The sequence below is a fragment of the Idiotropiscis lumnitzeri genome, chromosome 3 (genome assembly GCF_059441095.1).
Source record: "Idiotropiscis lumnitzeri isolate Australia: NSW breed Sydney's pygmy pipehorse chromosome 3, RoL_Ilum_1.0, whole genome shotgun sequence".
In the NCBI taxonomy this organism is placed as follows: Eukaryota; Metazoa; Chordata; class Actinopteri; order Syngnathiformes; family Syngnathidae; genus Idiotropiscis; species Idiotropiscis lumnitzeri.
Genome location: NC_142393.1, coordinates 23,303,860 through 23,331,465, shown reverse-complemented (window position 1 = coordinate 23,331,465; position 27,606 = coordinate 23,303,860). Strand labels below are relative to the sequence as shown.

At 41.5% G+C, this 27,606-nt stretch overlaps 2 protein-coding genes across 2 annotated transcripts in view; one reads left to right on the top strand and one right to left on the bottom strand.

Annotated features, from left to right (window-relative positions):
* The first annotated feature begins 843 nt into the window (after positions 1–843).
* Positions 844–27,228, top strand: LOC148340483 (glutamate receptor-interacting protein 2-like). Its single transcript, XM_088290465.1, has 24 exons — positions 844–1,216; positions 4,806–4,886; positions 6,102–6,237; positions 7,316–7,461; positions 7,934–8,017; positions 8,093–8,168; positions 8,936–9,081; positions 10,108–10,255; positions 10,339–10,508; positions 14,335–14,463; positions 15,750–15,911; positions 16,291–16,477; positions 17,869–18,014; positions 18,092–18,172; positions 18,790–18,853; positions 19,159–19,304; positions 19,626–19,770; positions 20,042–20,208; positions 21,838–22,020; positions 22,101–22,254; positions 22,963–23,077; positions 23,313–23,519; positions 24,285–24,431; positions 25,722–27,228. The coding sequence occupies exons 1-24, from the start codon at positions 1,177–1,179 to the stop codon at positions 25,920–25,922; spliced, it is 3,261 nt and encodes a 1,086-aa protein (XP_088146591.1). The 5' UTR covers positions 844–1,176; the 3' UTR covers positions 25,923–27,228.
* LOC148340482 (sodium- and chloride-dependent taurine transporter-like) overlaps positions 25,573–27,606 on the bottom strand; it is a 26,981-nt gene continuing 24,947 nt past the window's right edge. Inside the window, exon 15 of the mRNA XM_088290463.1 lies at positions 25,573–25,935. Coding sequence (XP_088146589.1) covers positions 25,917–25,935 — 19 coding nt within the window. The 3' untranslated portion in view covers positions 25,573–25,916. The remainder of the gene's footprint in view (positions 25,936–27,606) is intronic.

Sequence of the window (27,606 nt, the reverse complement as noted above, 5' to 3'; positions counted from 1 at the left end):
AGATGAACATTTTATTCTTATATAAATCATCTTGTGGCCTTCTCTCCTGTTTTTGTGTCATCGGAGCTTCACAACTTGCCCTGAGAGAATTTCATTCCCAGCATGCTTTCTTGCCGTTACAATTGCCACTTGGACTGTGTTTAATGTGCTATTTTGTACTGATAGGATATAACGTACATGCAGTGTTGTTTTTTTTCTAGTTGTGCATTAAATTATTGCTTTTTTTGGTATTAAATAATTATGACTTTTGAAACAAATCAGTGAAGCACAACAATTGGTTTTGTGGGACCAAAATGGACCAAAGGCCATAAAGCCCACCGTGGTTTCACCCGGTGCTCCAGATTGTCCACCCCGGCCGGGCCTGCATGTGTGTGAGACGCAGCTTGCCTCGGCTTGACAAAGGAAGTGACAGGCGTCGAGGAGTGCGCGCGTGACAAATGTTTCGACAGGTGTGGCAGCGGTTGCACTAACAGGGCTGTTAACGTTCTCTGTTCAGATGGCTCGGATGTCAGACCAAATGTCTTTCTCATCATTTTAAACCACATGATCACACATGATTACCCTTCTGGAATTGCGCATATGCTCTTGTGTACTACTATGCACGTGGTGAGCACTTGATATGTAAAGTCTTAGTGTGTGAGTGGGCGTGCACATTTCATAAAGGTTGTTTGATTTGGTGGGAAATGGATGGCGCCTGTGCGTGCGTGTGCACGTGCGCGTGCGTACGTGTGTAGGGGGAGGGAGCAGTGACAGTGGTGTGCTCCCGCCTCACTGAGCCCCTCTGGCAAAGAGAGGGAGTGTGTGTCTATGTGTGTGTGAGAGAGAGAGAGAGAGAGGGTTATGTGTGAGTCTGTGAGCACATGAGAAGGGAAATGATAAATCCAGTGGAAAGAGATGAACATTTTGTAAGAGAATGGCAAGAAAAGGATGCATTTATCTCCTCGTTTTGGATTTTATGCAAAAACAAATTGGTTGACTCATTTTTTGGACGTCAAAGTCATAACTAGGACCATTGGAGGATCAGGTCTTCACTTTGAAGAGTATAAAGAGAGGGAGGCCCAAGAACCAAAGATGGGGTTCTTCTTGTACTTGAGCAGGTGAAACATCCGACTCACCAAGTAATTCCTCAGGTGGACTTAATAACAACAAGGTGACTTCCCAAAGGGAGCTGCAACCATGCTGTGTGGTCTGAGGAGAGACTCCAAGAACAGTAATGGTAAGACGGCCACTTTTTTATCGTCACCGGGTCACGGGTGTCATCTTTGGTGCCGTCGAAAACGATGTAAGGCGTGAGCATTGTCACGTTTAAATGGGAATGTTGAGACTAAATATATTGCAGGAAATGTGAGCGTCAGCAAGGACGTCCAGCCGGCGCCTCGTGCCATCCTGCCAAGTGTAATGTAGACCAATATAGATGAGAACTGGGCCTGTTTGTGAATCAGGTTCAACATCTGAAAATAGCCTCTTGACCTCATCGGCAGACTTCTGCCACACCCCCGCCTACTGGCTCATATTTAACCGACATCCCAATGTGCTTGGCGGGAAGCACTCTGTTCTAAACCAGGAGTTAATTTACTCATCTCATGTATATTCATAATAGAATCCGCAATTAGAATTGTAATGACATGCAGCTTTTCTGGCAAGCTCGCAGTGTCACCATCGGGGCTGTTTATTAATGAGCTCGAGCGGAGCATCTCGAAGGCGAGTGATGCTTCTGTTAAGCCTTGGGGAGGACGGCTACAGCGGTACAGTGGCGGTCCGTCACGTGCGGCACGTTGGGTCCTCGTAACCCACAGCTAATGTTGCCTTTTGACGACAGTGACAGCTGCTGGACTGTCAAGGCCCCCCAGGAATCTACGTGGTATTAAGGCTTTTGCCCAAGATAACATGTTTGTGACGTGTCACTCACTTTGCGTATGTGTGTTCATACCTTTGGGCGAGCATGCTGGATATTTGTGCAAGGATGTGTGTAAAATACCATGCTATGCAAATATATTTTCTACTTTACATCACAAGAAAATAAACAAAGATATTTCTGCAGTTTAGGTATGACTCATGGGGCTGTTTGAAAAACAGAGTATGCATCTTGATTCTTTGTATCCAGGCCAGAGGTTTCAGGCCACAAATGCTTTGACAGAGCCGCTGTACCTCTCAGTCATCTCCGCAGCAGATTGATGTGAACACTTGATGTGACTGAGACTGAGAAAAGACAGCAAGTTTAATGCCCGCAGAGCAGTCCGGTCTTTTTGGTCCTCTCGTGTTGTGGGTTGCTCACTTTTGGCTGTTAGGTCTTGGCTTGCTGACCAGAAGATGGCAGGTTCAAAACGTGCTGGAGAGGTGCCAGCTCACTTCTCGGGTGCATCTGAGAAGCCCTTGAGCAGGGTACACAAACCCCCTACTGCCTGGGTGTGCACCTCCATGTTGCTTTTGCTCTTCCTCCTTTTCTTCTTGATAAATTAGAGAGACAGTAAAATATCCGCACACCTCAGGACGATGCATAGTTTTTATACACAAGCGCCATCTAGAGTCTCAACAAATACACCGTGCCGCCGTGACATACAGCTGACGTGACTTATAAGTTTTTCTGAAATGCGAACCGTCGTTCGGCTGATTTTTTGCTTTGACTTGGGAGCAAAGATCTTATGTACCACCACCATATGGTGGTAGTTAACTCATCCCAGAGACTAAACAATTATTTTAAAAAATGTATTTATTTAAAAATTTTAAAAAATGCCTTACGTGGTGTATTGTGTATTTTTAAACAGGTACAGAACTTTGCCTTAAAGGGGACGTCAAGTCAAAGACTTTCTTCACATTAATATGTTCTATGCAGCCCCACTAGTCTAAGCACAACATTCTGATTCATTTTGTGTGCGTGAATATGAATTAAGCGTCAAAATCCACCTGTTTTATCAATCTCTGCGGCGGTTATTTTGCAACTTGCTGTCGACTGAAAATGACATCACAGTTGCTTAGGGCTAAGGCAACAACCAATCACAGGTCACCTGTTTTCTGAGTTAGGTCATGTGACATTTGCAAGCTAAGACATAATTGGTGACCAATCCTCCCCTATAAAGTATGCTAGCTAGCTTAATTCTAACACGTAATCGGGAATGTCACAGACAAGCAAACAAATAGCATCAGCGTCGAGGTGTTTAAAGCCTTGAACGCATTTTGAACCCTAATAGCAGAGCAACAAATGTGTTCAGATAATATAACAATATTCACATGCATATATTCAGTCAATATTACTGCAGCTTACTGAGGAGTGGCCGACTTCAGGTTATGTCCGTATTATTTGGAATGATCACTACTTGAAACCTTCTGAAGACTTGAAGTTTTCCACCTAATTGGTTCAGAAAAAGGTTCGCTTCTCAAGTCTTCTCATGCACACAACCAACTACCTGGGAACAATAATCACTGACATTTTAGCACCACAATTAAATTTACGGCTCTCGAAGCTCAAAAGTACATTCATTTTACCTGGGCTGGCAGTGAGTGATCTTGTGGGGTTTATTCATTTTAAGTAATCTGTTGTTCATGATTAATTTCTTAATTTCTTGAACAAATCCAATAGGACATAGGTTAAAATTGTGCTTCAACATTGATAGTGTGCATATAAAAGCCTTAGGAAACAATATTTTCTCTCCGTATTGGCAATTTTTTTTTTATTAAATTGATTTGTACTTGTTACAGTCATAAGCAGGCATAAGATGTCTGATATCATATTTTGAGGTACATTTTTGGAGGATCCACTACCCTTTTTTTTTCTGCTGTTCATTAATTATGGCAACACATGAACCACTTCTCGAAGCAACAAGGCTTCATACGTCATCGGTGTGCAATCACACTCCAAAAACACACTTTGAAGCTTTGGCATAATTTGTCCAATCACTATATTATGATGAACACACCGGAAGGAACAGCACAATGTTCATTGAATTGAAGGCAAAAACATAAATTTAATTTAATTATGTCATGTATATTTTCATAAAGTGCAATTGCATGTTTTTTTTTCTCAATGTGAATTTTTCAATATGATCTTTTTCATACAAATCTCATATTGGCTCTCATTAAATTATTTTAGTAGCCTACAGGAAAAGCTTTGACTGTGATGACTTTGTGAAGAATGTTTCGATCCATTGGAGGACCTGACATATCCAGCTCTTCATCACTTTTGTCACGGTGATCTGTCATTGTCAAAGCTGAAAAGGCAATGAATAGGTGTCTTCATCAGCGTGACTGCTGACATGCTTGTGTCTCGTACTTTGCGTTTCAGACGGCCAACAGGGCCACTACAAACGTACACACAGTATGTTTCAGAAATGGAAGGAGCAAAGCACTTTCTTCCCGCAGAGCAAATTGAGTCCTCATTGTGGAAGCTCTTCGAAACGACATGAAAATGATGGTTTTCTCCCCATGCAGAAAACAGTCCATTAGCCACATGCAGTTGCATCGGGAGAATCCTCAGGCTCAAGTGGTTGCATAGAACCCTCTTGCTGAAAATACATTCTTGTGATGAAGTTTTTATTCTCCACAAAGAACACCTCTGACCTTTTTGTTGTAGATTGTGTAGGTCAAATTGGGACTGATTATTCTTCTTGTCGTAGAGAAGGTACACACTGAATGAAGCTACTGACTTCTTTAACTCTAACTTCCCCCACAAAGGTGCAGTTCAGGGTAATAAAAGCTTGAGCATCTGTCATGAGGTGGATAATGGTTTGTTCATTTGGCCATCTGCCGCAGAGATTCTCCCCTCGTTGAGCCACAGAGCCTCCTCACATACCTCCTTTCTGTCTCCTCAGATGAGGGGCCATATGCAAAAGGAAACAGGCAGTCCGGGGCATCTGACCAATCACATTTCTCCCAGAGGCGCAGCCTTTCAGGTAGGATTTAGTCAAACATGACTGTGCATCATTTTGTTTTCTGTCTGTGGCTTGATGCATGCAGTTGCACTCACCTGCATACGTAACCGCTGAAGAGTTTTAGACAGAGGGAAAAAAATGCTTGCGTGGCGTGTCTGTCATTAGTAATAAACCCGAGGTGACAAAAGTACTCACACGCTGTACATGAGTCAAGTTTGCACTTACAGAAAAAGATTCTGTTTAAAGCAGTAGTACTGATTCAATTTGTAGACATTGCTGACGTTAGCCTACCACTTAAGCAGAAATGTTAATAATTCCACATCAGTTCTAAATCCTCCCAGATGCCTGTGATACCTCCACATTTGAAAGAAAGCTTCTTTGGACACTCTTGCTTTGTCTCAGAATCTCTCCAGTTCTATGTTTTGAACCTTTGTTGCTGTTTGTGGATATTCCGTGATAGTTTCAGCAATGCTCATAAAACCCATGGAAAGAAATTGGTGTGAGGTGGAGTTGTGCCAGCTGGTTTCTTAAAGCTCAAATCACACAAACGTGATGGGTCCAGAAAGGGGAGATTCATTAATTTTTTTTACAGATCATTTTACTCGTGTGCTACTTTCAGGTTTTTACTAACTGTTTTAATGAATTTGACAGATTTTTATTTTTATTGCAATCTCCCCTTCATGTCAAATTGTCAAATATTTGAGAGACCAACGCACAATCAGGGGAGCAAGGCGGTCTCTGTACATGTGACATGCACAGCTAACTACATCATCCGCAAGGGGAAATCTTGCAGGTTACCTGCCAATGTCAAATATGGCGTTCTTGAGTGTAGTGGACTCGAAATGCCGTGATTTTGATGCAAATGAGGGATGGCCGGGAAAAGACGACTTCCATCCCATGAGGCTGCACAAATGCGCTGTCACACCCAATTCTCCCTATGCAAAGTCTAACAAAATAGCAAAAGGGGAAGCCATGGCTCCGAGGTACAGTGGGTCGTCCACTAAGCAGTCCACTGGTCGATACCAACCCTCCCCGATTCTTGTGTGTTTGAGCAAGACACAAGATACGGAATTCTGTTTTATTTCCCATCATCACAGCTCGGTTTTAATGTTTTTTTTAATTTATTGATTCAAGTGATTGACACAGAAATCCTAAAAAGTGATATATTAAATGCTCTTTGTGAGGACAGTGTCAAGCGGACGCTAATGCTCAATCTGACGTATGGTCGGTCCACAGAAGAGTACCGAGGAGTAACCACAGTGGACCTAATGAAAAGGGAAGGCAGCAACCTCGGCCTCACCATCTCCGGGGGCTCCGACAAGGACGGCAAGCCCAGAGTGTCAAACCTACGGCCAGGTGGGCTGGCTGCCAGGTGAGATCTGCATGCACTCTGTGATGCGGTTGAGAGCACGTAGCCACGCCAAGCTGTCCGCACCGCTTAAATCTGCTTGCACAAACATGCTTATGCTGCAAAGTTACATTCGCTCACCTGCAGGATTTCACCCTTGTGTGAAGTCAGCTTGATGCCAACAGAGATTTCTCTAAAAAAAAAAAAAGGTCTTTGTTCTTTTATAGTAGAAGGAGACAGAGAAACTGTATAGGTGGAGAAAATTGTTGCTACCTCTCTGTTCATGAAAGAAGAATAGGAATAAAAATAATGGAAAGAAATATGATATTATTGATACTCATAATAAAAACAATGTAATGAAAATTAATCAAGGAATTGTTTTTCAACAGAATTATTTGAAAAAACAAACTCACATGCTTCCAAGACAAGGACCTAGTGGAGGTCTGACCTGCCATGTGAAAACTGAAAAAAGATGTTGGTCAATAAGACTTCTCATCTTCTCACGCTAAATAATTACACGTAAGAGGTTGGGTAGGGTCACGAAATGAATGTTTAGCATTCTGACTATGATTACACCCATTTTCCTAAAGTCAAAATGTCGTGGAAAAAGTCACGTTTTGTGATGATTAAGCAGCGTGTGACATGCTTGGCGGATGTGTGAGCTAATTTACTGAGTGGAGAGTCATGCGGGCGGACAGGAGAGCGACTGGCGGTGACATTGTGTGATGAGAGCCGACTGGATGACAGGCCAGTCAGCTCTGCGTGTTAGCATGTCTGTACGCCTGACTGTAGCGTCCATCGGCAGCGGCCCGGAGGTGAGAACGGAAAAGGGGTCAAAACCACTCGATTAATTAGTCCCGCAATGAGTTGCAAGATGACTCAAGCTGTCACATGAGCGCTGACATGTACACGAGCATTTTTGGGATTTATATATTTGAACGTGTACACCTGCAGAAGTTGTCTTTGCAATATGGAGCTTTGCTGGAAAAAAATAAAGCGAATGCGTAGATGAGCGCCGACACCTGGAAATGTTTCATGACCCAATGTCCACTTTCAAATGAAATTCTTGCACCTTGATGAATTTACTCTCACCTCCCACCAGGAGTGACCAGCTGAATGTAGGAGACCACATTAAGTCAGTGAACGGCATCAACCTGTCCAAGCTTCGTCACGATGAGATTATCAGCTTGCTGAAGAACATCGGGGAGCGAGTTGTCCTGGAGGTGGAGTACGAGCTGCCTCCAATACGTACGTCAAGTCTGCCTGCACTTGCACAAAAGTCCACACCACGAATCAAATGCAAGCTTTTATAAACTTTTTCTTCCATTAATGTGACCAACTGTACAACCTGCACAAGTACATTTTTTTTTTTTGTGGGGGGGATATTGTGTTGGCCCAACTTTCAGGGTTCTGGGAGGAAAAGTTGATCCCAAGAACGTGTGCAACTTACTCAGGGTTAAACAGATTCCTTTAAAATGTTGTTGTCTATTCTGATTCACATTTAACATGGCTTTGAATGTGTGCAACATTCAACTTATAAGATGATGCCCTTTTTTATTATTCATCAAAAGTGTATTTATTTGAATCAGTTGAGTTGTACAAGGATTAGGTCATGTTAAAAAAAAGTTTTTCATATAAAAACCTGCCATTTAAAGAGAGTTGTCTTGCAAATATTATTTTTTTTGTAAATACTGGTTGTAATTTGTTTTTCCTCTGACAGTCCAGACTCCGTCAGGAGTCATAAGCAAAACCACAGAGGTGTGTTTGCTCAAAGAGGGCAACAGTTTTGGCTTTGTCATGAGAGGTACGTCAATGACCATCTTTTGTGTTGCGTTATTCTTTCAAATCATTTAGCCTTTGTTCTTTTGGTCTTCTCAAGGGGGCTTTCATGAGGACTGGCGCAGGTCTCGTCCTCTGATTGTGACCCACGTCAGGGCGGGAGGTCCCGCTGACAGGTATTAAATCTGTGTTTGTTTTCGATGCATTCCATGCTGTATTTGGTTATTAAAGTTTACAAAATGTACGAGATGTCTTTTGCCTCATCCATATGAAAACAATTAACTATCGCTAATGAGCAATACAATCCATCCATCCATTATCTGTTTCGCTTCACCTAACGAGGGAGAGCCTCTCCGAACTGTCTCCGGGCAGTTGGCAATACAATACAAGACATTTTTTTACATAGTGATTTCACAACAGCTGCAGCTGCAGCATAAAGGCTTTGAGTCTGCCACAGATGAATATTGGAGTGCCTGGAAATGTAGAACATCACAGCGTCTTGATTTGTAAGAAATATGAAAACAGGACTTTCCGCAGGTTCATTGTATCTTCTGACATTTAATGGAAGTGTATTTAATTGTTCTGTCTCTCACCAAAAGTCACTGGCAAAGATAGATGAAGAAAGATGCAATTTTAGTCGTACTGATTTCTTTTTGAAACAGTTGGAGGATGGCCGGTGGGATATACAGAATTGTGCCTTTCGAGCTTCTTGTGCAGTTCCCTTTGCTCACCCCCTTCATGAACGCAGCATACGCAACGTGTGGATTGTAGTTAAAGGAGGCGCCAAAACACATGGGCAAACTTCAACTCATCTCGCTTAGCCTTCGTCTCACCTGGGAGGGAACGCTCATGTGGAACCGTTTGATGATTTAGCGTGACTGGTGTGGGGATGCTTGCGTGAGCATCTTGCCGCTAATCTTTCCCCTCTCTTGTCTTTCTCAAGGGAGGGCACCGTAAAGGCTGGCGACAGAATATTGAGCATAGACGGCATGCCTTTGAACCGAGAGAAGCATGCTGACGCGTTGACCATGCTGATGCAGAGCAGCCAGGAAGCTTTGTTCCTGATTGAGTATGACATCTCTGTCATGGGTGAGCACACACACACGGGGAATATGTGGAGGCATGGTAGGGCAGCGTTGCTCTGAGGGTAAATAATGTGACCGTTTGGCTGCGTGGACGAGGGTGAGGCTCGGTGCTGGAGATGCCACCAGGGGAGTCACTCGGGCCCAAGAGCAACGGGGAAAGCGTGGATGGATTACCGTCATGTGTGGCTTTCTCTCTCACTTCGCCTGTGCAACCTCTGTGGGCCAGCCTTTGCTTTGTTAACAAGCACGTTTTCCCAACATGACCTATATAAAAATGCTGGATATGAACAGTTGACAAACATTATGTGCCTCCGAGCTCCAGTGATGCTTCGGCAACAAGATGTCAAGCCGCACCCCACTGCTGACTGATACAGTACGGTACCGAAGAATGTACTTTACACACTCTTAAAACTGCTGGGTCCAAAGTAACCCAAATTGGGTGAAATAGTGCCGTGTCCAAAAGAGTCCGATGGCGGATGATTTATACCCAGCATATTGGCTTGAGGATTCGTGCCAATGTTTTGGAATTATTGTAAATTTAATTTACTTTCCCAAACCCAAACAATTGACTTTCTCTTCTTCCAGCTAACGGCCGTGCAGTAATATTGATATAAATACATTTAAAACCAACCCCAAAGTCGACAAAAACAAAGGACGTTTTTGCTACGATCATTGGAAGTTTTATTTTGTTTTAGAAATGTAAAATTTAGTTTCAGTTAGTTTTCATTTTTTTAAAAGCATTTTCATTTTTATTTTATTTCGTTGACAAAAATATTTTTTTCTATTTTAGTTTTAGCTATTTCGTTAGTTTTTATTTAAAATTTAGTAGATTTTTTTTCTCTCATAATTATCTGGGATTCTGTGATTAGAAAGCAACGCCCTTTGCCAGTTCACTTATCAACACCCAACTTGAATTTGCGCCTGTTTTTCGCCGAACGCACAGGCACCCGTCTCTGAAAACAGGGCCCTTGGTCTTATGCTCCTCACTGAATTTACTGTTGCGAATCAAAATATGTGTCACTTGTTGCAGAGGCAGTGCAACACGCCTCAGGTCCTCTGCTCGTGGAAATAGTGAAAGGCGCCTCCTCCAGTCTGGGCCTCAGCCTCACCACGTCGATATACAGGAACAAGCAAGTTATCATCATTGACAAGATCAAAGCGGCCAGCGTGGCCGAAAGGTGAAGCCACCTTATCTGAATTACCAATCCACCGACATAAAAAAATATCGCTTGATTTATCGTCGGCTATTCCATCGTATCAGGTGTGGAGCGCTGCATGCGGGCGACGCCCTGCTGACCATCGATGGAACCAGCACCGAACACTGCTCTCTGATGGAGGCCTTACAGCTTCTGGGTAACACCACTGATGTTGTCAAACTGGAAATTCTACCATCCAGTCAGAGCAGACTGCCTGTCCGGCCGCAAGACACAGGTAACTCTTGAAGGTCACCCTGTAACTGCAGCTATGGCCTGATAGAACAGGAAATCAATCAAATGGATTTCAAAAGAAAGGAATTGCTTTCTGTGTTCTCACCTTTCTAGAGAGAATGAACTAATCATATTAAATCAAATTCACCTGTTTGTTTACTTGTCAACATTTAAAAGGCCACTAATGAGGCCAAAACAAATCGTAGTAGTTCTAGTAGGCTTTTCCTGACTTTTGGTTGCTTTCTAGCAGTAGCCTCAACATTTTGTGGTAACACTGATTGCGATGTCAATTTGTTCATTATTTCCTCCACAATGACAAGGCCCCTGAAGAAAAATGAAAGATGCTGCCACCACGGCATGGTGTTTTTTTTTCACAGTATTGTGTTTGCGCCCAACATATGTTTTTTTTTTTTTTTTTGGAATTATTGAAAAAAATTCCAACTTTATTTCAAGGCACCGTAAGAAAATCTTTCAAACACGTGGGAAAATGTGTTATTGGCTTTGCGTTTGAACAAGGGTGTGTAGACATTTTACATCCACTGTATGTCAAGATCTGCAGAACAGTTAAAAATGTGATCCGTCCCAAAAACATGCATGTCATGTTAATTTCAGACTAAATTGTCCATGGGTGTGACTGTGAGTGTGGACTAGTCCAAAGTCAGTTGGGATCAGATCCAGCACACCCGCAACCCTATTGAGGACACGTGGATGAATGGATGCGCCTTCTTTACTGTCCGTGAATATTCCAAGGGCAGAATTCCTAGTCGAGAATCTCAGTGGTATCATTACATTGTACAAATCTATCTAATGAGGTGTACAGAAGAAGCACGTTGTCTTCACTTCCCATCATGTTCATGCTCTCGGCGTTGTTTTTACGTGGAGCTGAAGTAAAAAGTGTAACTGCCTTCCAGCTGCTTCTTTGGTGTACTGTGAATCAGCCAGTGTGTGTGCGTTTCGTGCGCGTGTGCATGTGAATGTGTACTGCAGACAGGACACAATCCCCATGCCTCGAGCTCGACTCTGGACTGCTGATGGATACAAATGGCAAACCAATCACACATTCCTCCTTGTGCTCATGCTCTGCAGAGCAGACTCACGTATTTGTGGCTTGGCAGCTGTGGGGGCTTAACATGGAAGACAAGGGGTGGCATTTCTAATTTTGAATTCAGCCTTTGACAGCTTTTCTTCTTTGCCTGGTCATTTTTGTCCTCTCTGCAGCCGTTCGCCGTTCTTCTGCCGTTTTGCGAGTTGTGACAACGTTGCCTCAACGTGCGTTTGTATGTCTTCGGAAGTCAAATCTCTAATCTCTATATTGCAAAAAAATAAAACCACATTTTGACAGCTCATTTACCCCCAAGTAACATGGCCACAAAATGCAGTGTGCTTAATCTCCTGTGAGGGGGTTTGATATGGCCACTATGAGATTAGGAGTATTTAAAAAACAAAACGAAAAAAAAACAGTCCAGAATGAAAAGAGCATTTCTTAAAGAGCCTCCTGCAGGTGATCTTACTGTAAACTGCCGAGAGCTTCATCAGATAAGGGGCAGTTCTCCAGGACGAAGCGTTCTATGTTCTGATTTCACTCGACTGGTTCCCTCCCTTCAACGGGGGCTAACATATCATGCGCTAGTGTCGTCATCCACACTTGCAGCAAATCCGCCTTGCATGTGAGCACGTTGTCGCAGATTAGACCCCCGTTGAGGAAATGGCAAGGATTACTGTCACATTTAGCGTGCAGTGACACACGTCTTAATGAATCTGTAAAGGAAGTTAATTATTGTGGTGCTTCCCACACACAAATTCAGCTGATTTCATAAGAAGGCCTCCAAGTTATCTGAGTCCATCTCTTGCTCATAGTCAGGAGCAGTCTGATGCGACCGATAAGACGGAAAACATGTTTTCATTTTAGACCACATTGTAGTTACAGTTGTCGATTCAAACAGTAAAACCACACACATTGGAGCCTTTAGACACGAGTGACCCGACTTAAGTTTTTCGTGATACGATCCATCTGTTTTCTTGCTTTGACTTGAGAGCGAAAATTTGAGATGCAAGAGCTGCATTATGGCAGTGAAGTCGACTGACTTCGCAACAAGCAGATGTTGGCAGATCTGAACAGAACTTTTTGTTTTTGAAACAACCACATAGCTTCGCTTTAGATAAATCTTTTTAGCTAAATGCTAACAAACAGCACAATGGACGGTCGTACGAATACCATCAGTGATTGAATCCACTCCAAGCCACCCCCGTCCGCGTCCCATCTGATCTGTTGGGGTGCAAGTTGATAAAAACAGCGCAAACTGCATTCAGTCGTAATTTCCGCAACAAAACAGCATCAAATGAAGGCTGTATGCCCACTGAAATTTTTTTAAAGGAGTGCGGATCAGTTTAAGTTTGTATTAACAGTGCCATACGGTAACTTATTGTCATGGACCCCTTTTAATTGCACCATGGACCATTAGGGGTCCACAGACCCCTGGTTGAGAAACACTCCTTTAAGTGATGGTTGTTTGAACACAAAGCTTGACAATACATCATAGCAAGGATCACAGACATCCTTTTCCCGCTTCAAAAAACTAACTTTACTAAGAGGTTGCAGAAGAACTGTGACCATCTTCTTCATGTGAGGTTCCGAACTGAAAGTCCAGAGCATGGATTCAAATCCCAAACATCATAAGGGGAAGTTGGATGTGCTCATTTACCGTGTTGACAAAATGAAACACCAAGAACTTTTTAGAAAATGAGCTACAGCCAAAATAATAGTTATGAACAAGGAAGTTGCTTTTGCACCATGATTTATTTATTTATTTGTTTTAAATGACTGACATCTGCTGGTTAGAAGCTGAGCTGCACTGTGCTTTTTTTTTAGACTTAGCTTGTAGCTAGCATGAGGCAGTTACACTTTTTGGCCCATACTTAATTCATATGTTAAAAACCCATCCTTTTACATAATTTCTCCTGCAATGGTTGATTATAATTCTCTAGCTCCGGCGTGGGCAAACTACGGCCCGGGGGCCACATGCAGCCCGTTAAACGTTTTGATCCGGCCCGCCGAACTTGAAAAAAAATAAAAGAAACCTTGTTAATGTTTTATTTTCTAAATACTGTGGTGTGTCAAAGACATATATTTTGTTGTAATGTTTTGTTCACTTTGATTTAAAATTAAATGTATTTTTTTCTCAGATGAGGTGAGGTTACCAAAACCATCCGTCTGCCCCTCTGTCAAATTTTAGAACCCATTATGGCCTGCCAATCAAAAAGTTTGCCCACCCCTGCTCTAGCTAGTATCCAGCAAAAGTCACGAGGGCCACATCAAATGATGTGCAGGGTTTGATCTGGCCCACGGTCCTTGTGTTTGACACCTGTCCAATAAGACATTGCACCTCATTAGACTTCTGGCCTTCAGCTGTGCTCAATAAGGTTGCATGCTTCTTGCTGCAGGACAGCAACATCATGCCCAGCGATCAACTTGCGCACAGCCTTTTTGCACCTTGGGGCTTTTTAGAAAATGACATCATAAACATGATTTCCAATTTCAACGCAGTTATTCGGAGGTTTGCCAGTAAAAGTAAGGTTCTGTATTGTCACCTTCCACCACTTACCATCAGTGTGCGTCAAACATTCTTAACACATCAAACCAAAGGATTAGGTGCACCATGACGAAAGACATTAAATATCAATTACTCTGCTTGGTATAATCCCCCAGGCGGTGTGTTTTGGAACAATTTTAGACATGGAAATGGAAGTGTGATTTCATGGCCAGGATTTAGAAACGTACACAACACAAGAACAGATGTGCCTTACTCAAAAGTGCCTGTTTGTCGCTGCAGTAAAAGTACAGAAGAGCAGCCATCATCACTGGGACCAAAGCAGCAACTTCTGCCTCCCACCACACGGCAGCCACGGCAAGACATGGAGCAGCCCAAGCCACCCACACAACCAGCAGGACCACTGCAAATGTAAGTGATCGTTTGTGACAGTGTTGCTGCCGGCAAGACGTCATCACACGAGCCTTTTCCTCAACGCTTTGGCTAAATCTTTGCAGCCTCGTCAACCACGTACCTTTTTTTTTTTTTGTCACATGCTGCACAATCAGGGAAAATGAAAGCAAATACTTTTGTTCTGAATTTATTGCATGCGCTCAGCCAATGATCCTCAACTCTTGGGCAATGAAAGAGCATTTGGTTTATCCAACATTTTTTTTTTTACTTTTTATTTATAATACGAACAAATTTTCCCGAAATATTTTTATTACTAAAATAAAAAAAACGAGAGTGCTTTTATAAACAAACAAATCCAATTTAAATTACCTTTTACATTCATAAAATAAACTAAATCGGAGTATTTTTTGAAAAAATAGAAAAAAAAGTGCATGGTTTCCAGCTTCTCAATAAATTTCACATGTGGGCTTTTGGGATTAATTTTAAATTTATTTTGGTTTCACCCTAAGCAGTTTACTTTATGACACAATTGCGACTTTTTCTTTCTTTCTTTCTTTTTTTTTTTTAAATCTCTCACTTAGCAAATACTCCTTACCATCTTCCAAAAATAGTGAAAAATGACTTGGGCAATTATGCTCTTTGGCCAACAATATATTTAAAAAGTAATACTAATACAAATAAAAAACTAAACAAATTAATGTCTAAAAAGTAATTAAAACTCGCTGAATTTTAAAAAAGTAAAAAAAATAGCCTAAGTTTGTTTGTTTGTTGTTTATAAATCTTTTTAGGTGCTGTCTTTGCTTATGTGAAGCAGTTTGAGTTGACTTGTCTGAAATGTGCATTAAAAATAGTTGCCGTGCCTAAACTTAAAATAATATTAAAAACTTCTATATATACACACTATATATAACGAAAACTCCCAAACTTTTATCACCATGGTCCCAGCCCCCTAAAAAAGCACTTAATTGTAAAAAAAAAAAAAAAAATATTAAAGCATCATGAAGGACAGTGTAAAGAGAAAACTGTTTTTATGAAATGTAAATAAAGTTGCACGCTACACAGTCAAACAATGCATTATCTTCTACTATGGTGCACTTAGGTACAGTTGAGTTGTATTTAACGTTTAAGTACAAAACATTGGTATTGAATTTTTTTCAAGCTGTTATTTTCAAACTTTAAACTGATTTAATGAACCACCTTACATTTTTCTAATGTAAAATATGGTTCGGCAATGTTTGGGAAGCACAGCTCGTAGCTATCCGAGGCTGTCGATAACTGTCGAGTGCAATGTCTCATGTCTGCAGCTCTGGTGAGTGGTGGCTTCTCCCCTTCCTCCACAGCCACCTCAGGCTTCAGCAGCGAGGGGAGCAGCACGCTGCCCTGCCCCATGGTGCCTACCGCACCTACCAGCCCTCGGACCTCAACCGGCAAGAGGCGGAACAGGAAGAAGGACCACAAAAGCTCATGTATGACAAACTTGTGCTGCATTCAAGAAAGCTGGAATCCAAAAATTATCAATGGGCGGTTGGCTGATTGGTTGCTTGTTTGAATGGATTTGTATGTACGTAGAAAAAAACTCATTTGTATTCAGGTAAGGTTGTCTCTTTTATTAGTTTTTTTTTTTGGGCTAGGTTTATATTAAAAGGCGTTCATTGCAGTTTCATTCTGCCAGTGTGTCTCATCTAAAAAGACACTTCACACTTGTGAATGAATCATTTCTTTGCTGTCACCCTGTGTGTGTGGCAGCCTAGTACATGCTTTTTTTTTTGCACCAGTTCCTTGTATTGCATTTATGTGCCATGTGTCCACTAATGCCTCCCCCATGATGTCCCATCCCTCACTTAGTGTCACTGGCATCCAGTTCTGTGGGGCCGGGAGGCCAGGTTTTTCACGTGGAAGTAAGCGATATCGTCTTGAGGGGGGATCCGCTTACAGGTTTTGGGATCCAGCTGCAGGGGGGTGTCTTTGCCACAGAAAGTCTTTCTGCTCCTCCCATCATCCGCTTCATTGAACCAGACAGCCCGGCTGAGAGGTAATGCACAGACACCAAATAGGAAGTACACATCATACAGTATAGCCAGCCAGTCACCTTGAACTTGGAGTGCTAATCATTCAGCCACGCAATGACACATCAAGCAAGCTAATTTTAGCTTCATGAGTGTTTGGTTTGAAGGCAGACGCATTAGAGATGCATCACGCTGATAGAAATGAGGCCGACAGACAAATAGCTAGACATTATCTCTTGCTTTGTTCCTCTTCCAAACGTCTTTCGTATGCATCATGGCACAAAAATACTTTGCTCATTGAGGACAATGTGGATTCTGCTCAGATTTGAATGTGAACAGTTGTATTGTTTTTTTTTTTTTCCTGTTCATTCACTGAAGATCCATAAAGCATTTCTTAAATGTGTGCAGGGTTATTCATCTTTTTCTAACCTGAAGCTGAATTATGTTAGGGAGGGAGGGAGGGAGAGGGAGAGGGAGAGGGAGAAGGGAGAGGAGAGAGGAGAGAGAGAGGGGGGGAGAGAGAGAGAGAGAGACAGCGAGAGAGAGAGAGATATGAACTAAAGTCACAAGCATCGGTTTGAGATATAGTGAAGAAGAACAAAAATAAAATCAAGATATTTACTGCCCCTCTGTGCTCTCATTACTGTGAAACTAAACATCAAATAAAGAGAATCATGTTGTGCATTTAAAACAACCACATACCTTTGCCTTAATGCTAACATAAAAATATTATAGAGTGCTATATTTTTTTTATAAACAACATTCCGAAATGTTTTTTTTTTTGGAACAGATTGTTAGTTCCATTCATCTCAATGGGGGAAATATGCTTATAAAAGTGTGAAGTGCACATGTACAGCTGGGTTACACACACATTTTCCCAAATGTCCCTGAACCTTTTTTTTTTTTTTTTTTTTCCTGTTTGTTGAAAACAATGTCCTTTTCACCACAAATTTGTTGATGTCTGTCCCAACTCCTATAATATGCCTCTTGGGCTTGGTCCGGTGTGTAGTGTCCTTGTCCTGTGAGATAATGGTGGTGTTTCGCCGGGTCACCTCCCCTATGTGACAGCTTTTAAGTCAAGCTGCAGTGTTGTGCCGTCCAGGGGAGTTTCCCTCTAGAATGTTAGCACCTAAGCCTCTATGCGAGCTTAATCTGCTGCGGGGATTTTCTCCAATTAATATTTTATGACAGGAATTTATTGTGCAGGCGTGATGTAATCTCCAAAGATAAATACATTTTTCAAGTCGTGTATGAGCAGACTACTGACTACCCAAAATTAGTGACAAGGTGTGATGACGCCCCCTCTGAGACGAATATACAGAACACTCATTGGTCAAAATATTAGGTACAGCCAATCCAATACAGCTGCATCATTCAGTCTGCCTTTACAACAATGTCAACGTGTTTCTGTATGCAGGTGTGGCTTGATTCAGGTTGGAGATAGACTCTTATCCATTAATGGCATCCCAACTGAAGATGGCACTTTGGAGGAGGCCCATCAGCTGCTCAGAGACTCGGCTCTGGCCAATAAGGTCACAGTGGAGATTGAATTTGATGTTGCAGGTACACATTATTGCACTTATCCACGCAAGGACCGTGTAGCCACTTCCATTTACGGTACTTGCTGTTCTGCTCATCAGAGTCCGTGGTTCCGAGCAGTGGTACTTTCCATGTCAAACTGCCCAAGCGAAGAGGAATGGAGATGGGTATCACAATCAGTGGTGAGTGTTGGTATAAAATTGTCCAGCAGGGTACAGTATTGTGTTGATGCTGCTGCACTGTTTAAGACAGTTATGTACACTTTATTGCCACTCCATGAACAAAATTTCTACAATCTAATAACATCCTATACACAAGGTTTATGTGCAAAAAAATATCCCTTACTGTTTTAAAAAAAAATATCCAAATATTGCAAATTCAGAAATAACATTTAAGATTACATGACAAAATAATAATAATAAATTATATTTGGAAGCGCCTTTCAGGACACTCAAGAATGCTAGTCTTATTGACAGAATAAAATGATCTAACAATTCTAAACACTAAAATCAAAATTGAAAATTACAACAACAAAATATACTGTTCTATTACCTCTCTGATACTGCCAATCCAATTATTAAACATTTAAGGATGAATTTAGATCCAGATCGTATGTTAAATCTCATTTTATGTTGTGGCTGTTGAGTGTGTATATATTCAGGATACTATGTAGATATTACTTTTGAGTATTTCGGTCCTGCTTCAACGTTTAAAGTCTTTAAATATTAAAAGGTATTAATACATAAACAATAAAAACAAAGCATTAACTTTTTCGCTGTCTTCTTTTTTTTTAAACCAGCGAGTAAGAAGCCTGGCAAGCCGCTCATCATCTCTGACATCAGAAAAGGAAGCATAGCACACAGGTATGTCATTTAATCACATGGATGTAACATTACCGCTTCATCAACATCCCTCATATATGTGTGTGCAGAATTATTCACCCCCCTAAAAAAACAGCAAAGTGAATCTATGAAATCATAATTGTACTGACCATAAAATGTAGTTCAGTAGGGCAGTGGAAGTATGTTTGACAAGGTCTCAGTGTTGATTAGGGCTAAGGGTGAGGTTGCGGTCACCCCACATGATCCCATTGAGATAGTAATAGGATTCCCATTGTGAGTCAGGAGCGGCTCCCCAGTTCCATCTAATAGCTTTGGTCCACTTGCAGAACAGGCACTCTGGAGCCTGGAGACAGACTGCTGGCCATTGACAGCGTGCGTCTTGACGACTGCACCATAGAGGATGCCATGCATGTCCTGGATCAAGCCGAAGACATGGTCAAGCTCCGAATACAGAAAGACGAGGACAACATTGGTGAGGATGGCCTGGAAAACACAGAGCATCTTACAAGAGTGCAGAAAAATCTCCCACCAGATAAAAAGGTCACCAAAAGTACATGGCACAAGTCAAATAAGGATGATCTCGTCTTTGGTGACAGTGTATAATTTGGGCCTCTTTAGTTGAACACAAAGCTTGTAAACTCACTGACGGCGCTTTCATATAAAGACCGCCACCAATTGTATGAATGGCAACATCTTAACTCTGCCTACTGCCATCGAGTAAAAGAACATTTGATTGTTCTCCTTTTCACTGTCAATCGTGGCACCCGCTTTAGTTGCATCGTTTATTCTCTAGATGAGTTGGAGATGTCTGGTTCTATCATCTACACTGTGGAGCTGAAGAGATATAACGGACCACTAGGGATCACCATTTCAGGCACGGAGGAGCCTTTTGACCCCATCGTCATTTCGGGTCTAACCAAGAAAGGCCTGGCTGAGAGGTGAGACGTGAAGTCGCGAGTGACAGGCTTGGGTCAAGACAGTCATTAAAACCGAGGCTGACATTTGCTTTCGATACAGAAGTGACACTAATGCTTCCTTGTGTAAATGTTTTCAGCTGAATAAGTCTGTAAACAATGTCGTCTCATTTCTCTTTTCTATTACACGAAGCCCGTTTGTCTGCGGCTCAGTCGGCACGCTGGCAGCCGCACAGTTTTCTGATCCGTCAGCGCTGTCTGGTTTCTCAGTCTCCTCCTCTCTCCAACACTGCAGGACTGGGGCCATTCACATCGGGGACCGTGTGCTGGCTATCAATGGGGTCAGTCTGAAAGGCAAAACGCTGAGCGAGGCTATCCACCTCCTGCAGATGGCCGGGGAGTCAGTCACCCTCAAGATCAAAAAGCAAGCAGACCGCGTGTCGGCGTCGCCTCGTTCTCATGGCAAGAAAGCACTCTTGTTCTTAAAGGGGAAGTTAAGCCAAAAGTGTTCTTTACAATAATGCGCTTCCCACTAGCCCAAACATCGTATTCTGATGAATATGGCGTGTGTAATATGTCATACGAATTGAACAGCAAATTCCACCCTTTTTTTATCCATGTCAAGGGGTGGCCATTTTGCCGCTTGTTGTCAACTAATGACATTGCAGTTGCTCAGGTAATAACCAATCATGGCTCACCAGTTTTCTGTTACTTCGTTTTTCTGAGCTGAGTTGTGATTGGTCATTGGTCATTACCTATCTCTCTCTCTAATCTTGTTGCACACTTGAGTACAAAGACAATAAAGGTATTTCTCATCTGATTCTGATACCTGAGCCCCGAGCAACTGTGATGTCGTTTTCAGTCGGCAACAAATGGTAAAAAAGGCCGCACCCTAAAATGGATTAAAACGGGTGGATAATGCATATTCCACAAAAACAACGATTAATCGGAATACACGGTCTAGCGGGAATGCTTGGAACATATTTTAAAGATAATGTTAGGGTTGAGTTCCCCTTAAAAGGCACGGCCAGTAAACAAATCCTTGCATGTCATTTGAGGTGAAGCGAGTGTTTAAAAAAACAAAAAAAAAAAGGATATGGTTTGAATTTGGATTATTTTTTTTTTTAACTACCACAGCTTGAATGTGTGCCATGTAAGTTGAAAAGATGTTACATGAGGTCATAGAAGGAGGTCCTATTTCAAGTGGTAAGTTGAGGTGGAATGCAAGAGTGAATGAAAATGATTTTTTTCCCCAGTAACACTAATTTAGTACATTGAGTAAAATCTTAGTTTAACAACTAATCTTTCAATTTGTTCTTTTAAAACGCACTTGAACATTAAAATATCGCAATAAGCGCTCTGTATTAGAATAGTAGAAACCTGCAGCAGAAAAATAATCACGAGTATGTACCTTATTTTTTTCTGCGAGAAAACACTTCAAAATAAATTTGTATTCAGTGGAGTAACTTAAGTTGGTCTGGACATCCAGCTGTTGTAATTTTGCATAGATGTAACATTGGGGGAAGCCTTTAGCACGATACCAGCTCAATTAAATTTTGGCACAATTGTTGGAGTATATATTCGGCAGAAAATGTGTAATGACTTCTCTGCTTCATGAATATATATATATATATATATATATATATATATATATATATACATATATATATATATATATATATATATATATATATATATATATATATATATATATATATAATATGAGAGAGGAAATGAGCTGATATTAGACGTGCTAGTTAGCTGTCATGTCTGCTTTGCTAGCAATCAAGCTAACACTCATCGCTGGTTGCAAAAATTAATTTCAAGACAGCGTTCTCAAAAAAAAACAAAAAAAACAACAAAAAAACCTCCATACATAATGTTGTGGGTGGTTTTGAAACAGACTTTTTCAAACCACGGTACACCTTGAAACTGGTAATTGCACCATGCCTCATCAGCAGTAGTCCTTTGCGTTCTGCCACTCAGAAGTACTCTGGTGCTTATTAACAAATGTGAAAAGAGTCCTAAGTGTAGAATCTCAACGTTTGGATTGTATTAATCTTCGGCTTGATTGTCTCGACTCACTTCCAGAATATGATGCGAGGCGTGTTCTGGACAGAGAAGCTGGCTTTCTGAGTGACCTAGACGATGACCTGTTGGACTCACAAAGAATCGGGAAACATTCTGAGATGTACTCCGCCACCGTGCCCAGTATCGACTCCGCAATGAGCTCCTGGGACGGCTCGGGATGCGACGCCGGCTACAGTAGTCAAGGTGAGGTTTAGAGAGTATGTTCTTTCCAAAACAGACTCATTGACGCTCCGGATTCTTCTAAAATTATTGTTGTTTCTTAGGAACATATCTTCACAAAGATATGTTACTCAATTCCAATGAATGGAGAAGGACAAAGTACAGGAGCCCAGTCGGGTCCAGCTCTGCAGGACTGATGCACCACACGGGACTCTACGATGGGAGACTAACTGAGGATGACTGGGACAAGATGCCCGGGTAAGAAAGCACAGGCCGCCTCCCTCCGTTTTCTTCCGGTCGCCTCCTTGATGTCAGTGCAGCTTTAATTCTTTCATGGAACTTAATTTCTATCAGCTTCTTTGCTTTGTTTTTATTCCTGTGTTTGATTTCATTGACAAAGGCAAAGTGCTCTGTCTGAGTCATATACCGTAGATCGCGACGGATTGATATTAAAGCGCCAAAATAGCCTTTGCTTGTCAATTGATGCTTTCATGTTTTGTTTGCTTGTCCAAACTGTCCTTTTTCTTCTTCTTTCTCAGGTATTCTCTCTCTGATCTGCTTTACTAATTGCCCACAAGCTCTTTGGTGTGTCATCTTTTTCATGTCCACACCAAAACACATCAGGACACGTCAGCCATGTGTCTCCTTTTGCTTGTTTTGTTTTTGTTTTGGTCACATGCTTTCATTGTTGTATTTTATTTTATTTTTTTTGTGGGGGGGGCAGGATTGTTTGTGGGGTTGCCAATTGCTTTTGTATTAAAAAAAAAAAGAAAGGAAATATTTGTGAAGGACTCTTCAGTGTTTGAGATGTGTCCAGTGTGGTGTTGAGACTTTCAAAGGGACTCGGCAAAGCCCCCCCAAAAAGAACAAAAAAAAAAATCTACATTTCCCACGCTGCTTTTGAAGGCAGCACCGGCCTCAAGACGGCAAGACTGCTCTCATGTTGTGGTTCCTGCATTGTCGTAGATTCATCAGCCCCCCTCATTGCCATGGCACCATGAATCAGGACGATAGCTTCTGGTCCCAGGCTCTGCAGGACCTGGAGACTTGTGGCCAGTCTGAGATCCTCCGCGAGCTGGAGGTAGGCCTCCCCCGTTTCCCTCCTCCTTCTCTCCACCTGCTTTGACCGACTCGACTCACAAATCGGTGTCGGGCTATATGATTGTGACAGATGAAGCTTTGTGCTAATCTCTTGAGTGTGTAATCTGCTGTTCTATTCAGCCGAGGCAGACGGGACACGTGTTGCCATACGACGTGGTTTACAAAGCACAACGCATAATAGCTTCAATACATTTTATTTCTTTGTTCTCTTGCAGGCGTCTATGACAGGTAGTGCGCTTAGTCTGTATCTTGAAGAGACCAAGACCGATGAAGACTCAATGTTTCTGTCGGAGATCCCATTAAGTCCCATCAAACAAGAGGAAACTAAAGTGGCCCCAAATAAGAGGAGCAACGTCAACATGTTGACTGGATGTGGCAGAAGCTCCAATAGTTTGTCTTCGATGACTCTCGCCCTGCACAAGGTAGTCTGGTCTTGTTTTTGGAAAATCGGCTATGACTTGATTTTAAAATTCTGCACACGTGGGTAACATTAAGATGACAAACGCTTCACTCATCTTAATGTATGTTTACAAAACGGTGTTTTCTGAGCATGCAGAATATCTTGTTGATGGAAGCTGTCCTTCACTGACAGACCTTAGTGAGTCAATGCCGTTTGGGTGAGATCCGATTTTGAGTTGACTGTTATCATTGAGAGTCATCATGGCTTCAAATCAAAGCTGCTGTTTGGTCATGACACAGCTGTGTGTTGACAGGCTCAACATTTGAAAGACGTTTTTCAGATGGGCTGGTGGGAAAATACATTGCAGTTGACTTATTACTTCATGGGCTAAGGTAAAAAATTTGGGGGAGCCGCTGACATCAAGCAATGAAACAACCTCTCAAGTCATCCAACATCCAATCAAGTTGCAGTGAATTAGATATGTGACACTGACACTTGGAGAGCTACCTGCTACCTAATGCAAATTCACACAGACTTTTAAGATATTTAATTCGTTTTAAAAAAAAAAAAATTTACATTGGGTTTTTAAAATGTACTCAATATTTTCATCTTTTTTTTTGCCTCATTGCTTCCTTTAAATTCAGAAGTCACTGAGTCACTTTGATAGAACTGCTTAAAAAAAGTGGACAAGTGTTTATTGTTCATCATAAAAAATATGTTGACTGACACAGAGTGGTATGTGAATTTAATACTTACTAAATTAATGTTACACTATATATGTGTGCAGGTGATAATCAAAAAGGACCGAGAGAGCCGTGACTTTGGATTCAGCGTATCTGACGGGCTTGTGGAAAAAGGAGTGTTTGTCAACATGATCCGCCCGAAAGGCCCAGCTGAGCGGGCAGGCTTGAAGCCTTACGATCGTATACTTCAGGTGCCTTTTATTTCTATGAACCCAAATGTGCTTTCTCTTGTCCTTTACCGACAGAGCCAATACAAAGCTAATGGCCACACTGAGTCATGATGTTGCCGCCGTTTCTGGTCTTTGGGTGACGAAATTGACTAATAGTAAATATAAAGCCGTAACCAATAGCACTTTCTATGTTGGCATGGAGGGAAGTGGACATGAGCAGGGCAACACTAATGCTCATTTGAATATCGTTTCTGTGGTCTACCGCACGTCATTCTTTGAAAAAAAAATACCCAGAATTTATTTTAACAGTGTTGACCAAGTTTAGTATGGAGGAAAGTTGAAAAGGCCTTGTTTTACGTTTGCCACAAGACTATTTAGTCATAAGAACATAACACTAACACTTTGGTTAGCAGTGGCCGGGTAAGTCAAATATTCACAGGTATTCCTCACCTCTTGATTATTAGGTGCTCATATTGAAATGTCCTAACATGCCACAAGATGGTGCCAACGTCCTGTCTAATAGGGAAGTAGGGCTTTGTCACCATTTAGCAACATCCTGCTCATGACGGTCCTCCTAAAAGCATGTATTACTAGTGATCCCAAAACGGTTGCTTATTTCTAAACACAAAAATAACCCTTAAATGGAAATGGCTTACCGTTGATTTGAATTTGGGATAAAATGTAGTGCGCATGTATATGCGCATGCTCCATGGTTTCCACAAACTCAGGAAAAACTTGGGTTCTCCCATCACATTCTGAACTTGCCACTTAGTTGAGATGAAGCAGTTCAACATACAACGCTGCCTTGAGATGCAAGTTTAATTTGTTCCGTAGCATAATCAATGAAAAGAAATAATTAGTTTGTGTACAGTTGTACAGTTACTCTGCAAACTGCAATTATGGTCGCTGTATCACAAAGAGGATAAAGAATATACGCAGATGAATATTTTTTTATACAGTGAACCCCTGCATATTCATCGTTAGGCATTTGCAAATTCACCTATTTATTTCTTTGACCCATTTTCCACTTTTTTGTGATTCTTTTCATGGCGATTATAATTAGCATCAATTAGTCACAAAACTAAGTTATTAGGTCAAGTCATAATTTCGGCAATAGATGGGGAAGGCTTTCACCGAAAACCCCCCCCAAAAAACTAAACAGTTGAGTTTGTGAATACTGTAATGAATGACGAATATGCAGATTAGAAAATATGTGAAACTCAAACAAGTAATATTGGTCAATAACATACAAAATGAAAATGTCATCTTAGTGATGTCAAATCAGATTTTAGTGTTGATGGCTTCTTCCAGGTGAACCGTATGCGGACCAGAGACTTGGACTGCTGTCTGACTGTGCCACTGATTACGGAAGCGGGAGCCAGCCTGGATCTGGTCATTAGCAGGAATCCAATGGAAACGGGCGACACCAGGGGTCTGCCCGGCGACCGCAACGACCCTTCCATCTCACTGCTCTGCTTTTCTGAGCACCGCACCAACAGCATTGCCCTATGAGCACAAAGACGGGCTGGCCCCACAAACACACAGACACACACAATTACGTCACATGCATGCTCCCATCAGTCACATTGCACCTGCCGGACGTTCACAGCACTACTCTAAAAACAGTTGGGTTAAAAATAACACAATTTGGTGTCAAAAATGCACCCATCCACTGCCTATAGGTCAATTTGACCTAAGCCAAAAAATGGGTAGTTTTGTACAAAGCAACCCAAAGAATTACGCTGTTTTGTACAAAATTCAAGAAGGTGGGTTAAATTCACCCAGAAGGTGGATTGATCCATTTTTGTCCCCAAATTATTTTGAACCCAACTCTTTTTAGCGATCCATAGCACGGTGTTAATCACTATGTTCACATGATGCTTTTCAGAGGGGCCTCCGGTTTGCAGGCACCTCCTCCCCTCACGTCCACTCCTTCCCCACTAGCACATTGCAAGGTTATATAATCTAGGAGCCATTACTCACACACCGCATACAACTATTTCTTGAATTGATTTATCCTCACTGGCACGCAGTTCATTCGTTATATTCACGCATGCACAGGGTGTTGGCACATTTGGGTTCAAAGTGCATTTAGGAGTTATTTTCTTGGCTCACTTCCCATGTTTCCAGAGTGAAGGAGCAGTCTTCCCCAAATAGAATTCTCACTGCCAACAGCCAAGCGTCATAAAAGGTTACATCGTATATGTTAATCTCATGAACGCTTGCAAAGACATGTCCCCTTTCTCATGGACGTCCTTAGGAGGGATTCTTGCCAATTTTGTTTCCACATCATTCTCAACATCACTCTCACGTTTACACTTGATGGAAATTCTTGGACTTAACTTTGTCTTTGGTTATGGGTGTTTGCTCTTATTTTGGGGGACCACCACCTGACCCAATGTTGTTGGTACGACCTCAGCAAGTGACTTATTAACTAACTGTGTCATGTCTTGTTTACCTCCAGGGGGTTGTTGTGAGCGTGCCCCTCCTAAATACTCCTCCAGTTTAAATGAAACATTGACATCCGGTATTGGCTGATGTGTGCACGGCCTTAAAGACCCAAACAGCGTTAGCATGTCAACTTTTGTCAAACTATCAAAGAGTATTTTTAAAAGCTTTATAAATTGATCAAATGTTCTGATGCTACGATTCTATTTTGGTGTAAAGTAACTTTTTATTTCTCATACGTGCATGTGAAAATGATTTGTGTGAGTTGTTACACTGAATGTGGGATTTTATTTGGATATTTTCTTTGTTTTTATGTAATAAGCAAAGATGTATTTCTTTTTTTTTTTTTTTAATAAAAAATTAAAACCTGTGACTATGGTTTGCTTCCAGTTTCATGGGGGTAGTGGTGTTTGAGTCGCTTTTGGTTCAGAGGTCATCTCTGTCCAGAAATGATTTTTTTTTTTTTTTTAAACACCAAGTACCCCTTAAAAATATACTTAACTCGCAAAGTACGTCCATCATGCCCAACATTGCATTTGAATGTTTACAGTTACTAAAGATAAATAATTGTATACGTATAGGACTATACTAAAAAATAAATACAACTCAACTGTACTTTAAAATATGATACTAGATTAAGGAAAAAAAAAGTTGAAACATGCTGTATGCATAGCACCAAGATTGATAATGAGTGAATGTTTCCATGTTTCAATTTACATTTTATTTCCACTGGTTCTCTCTCTTTTTT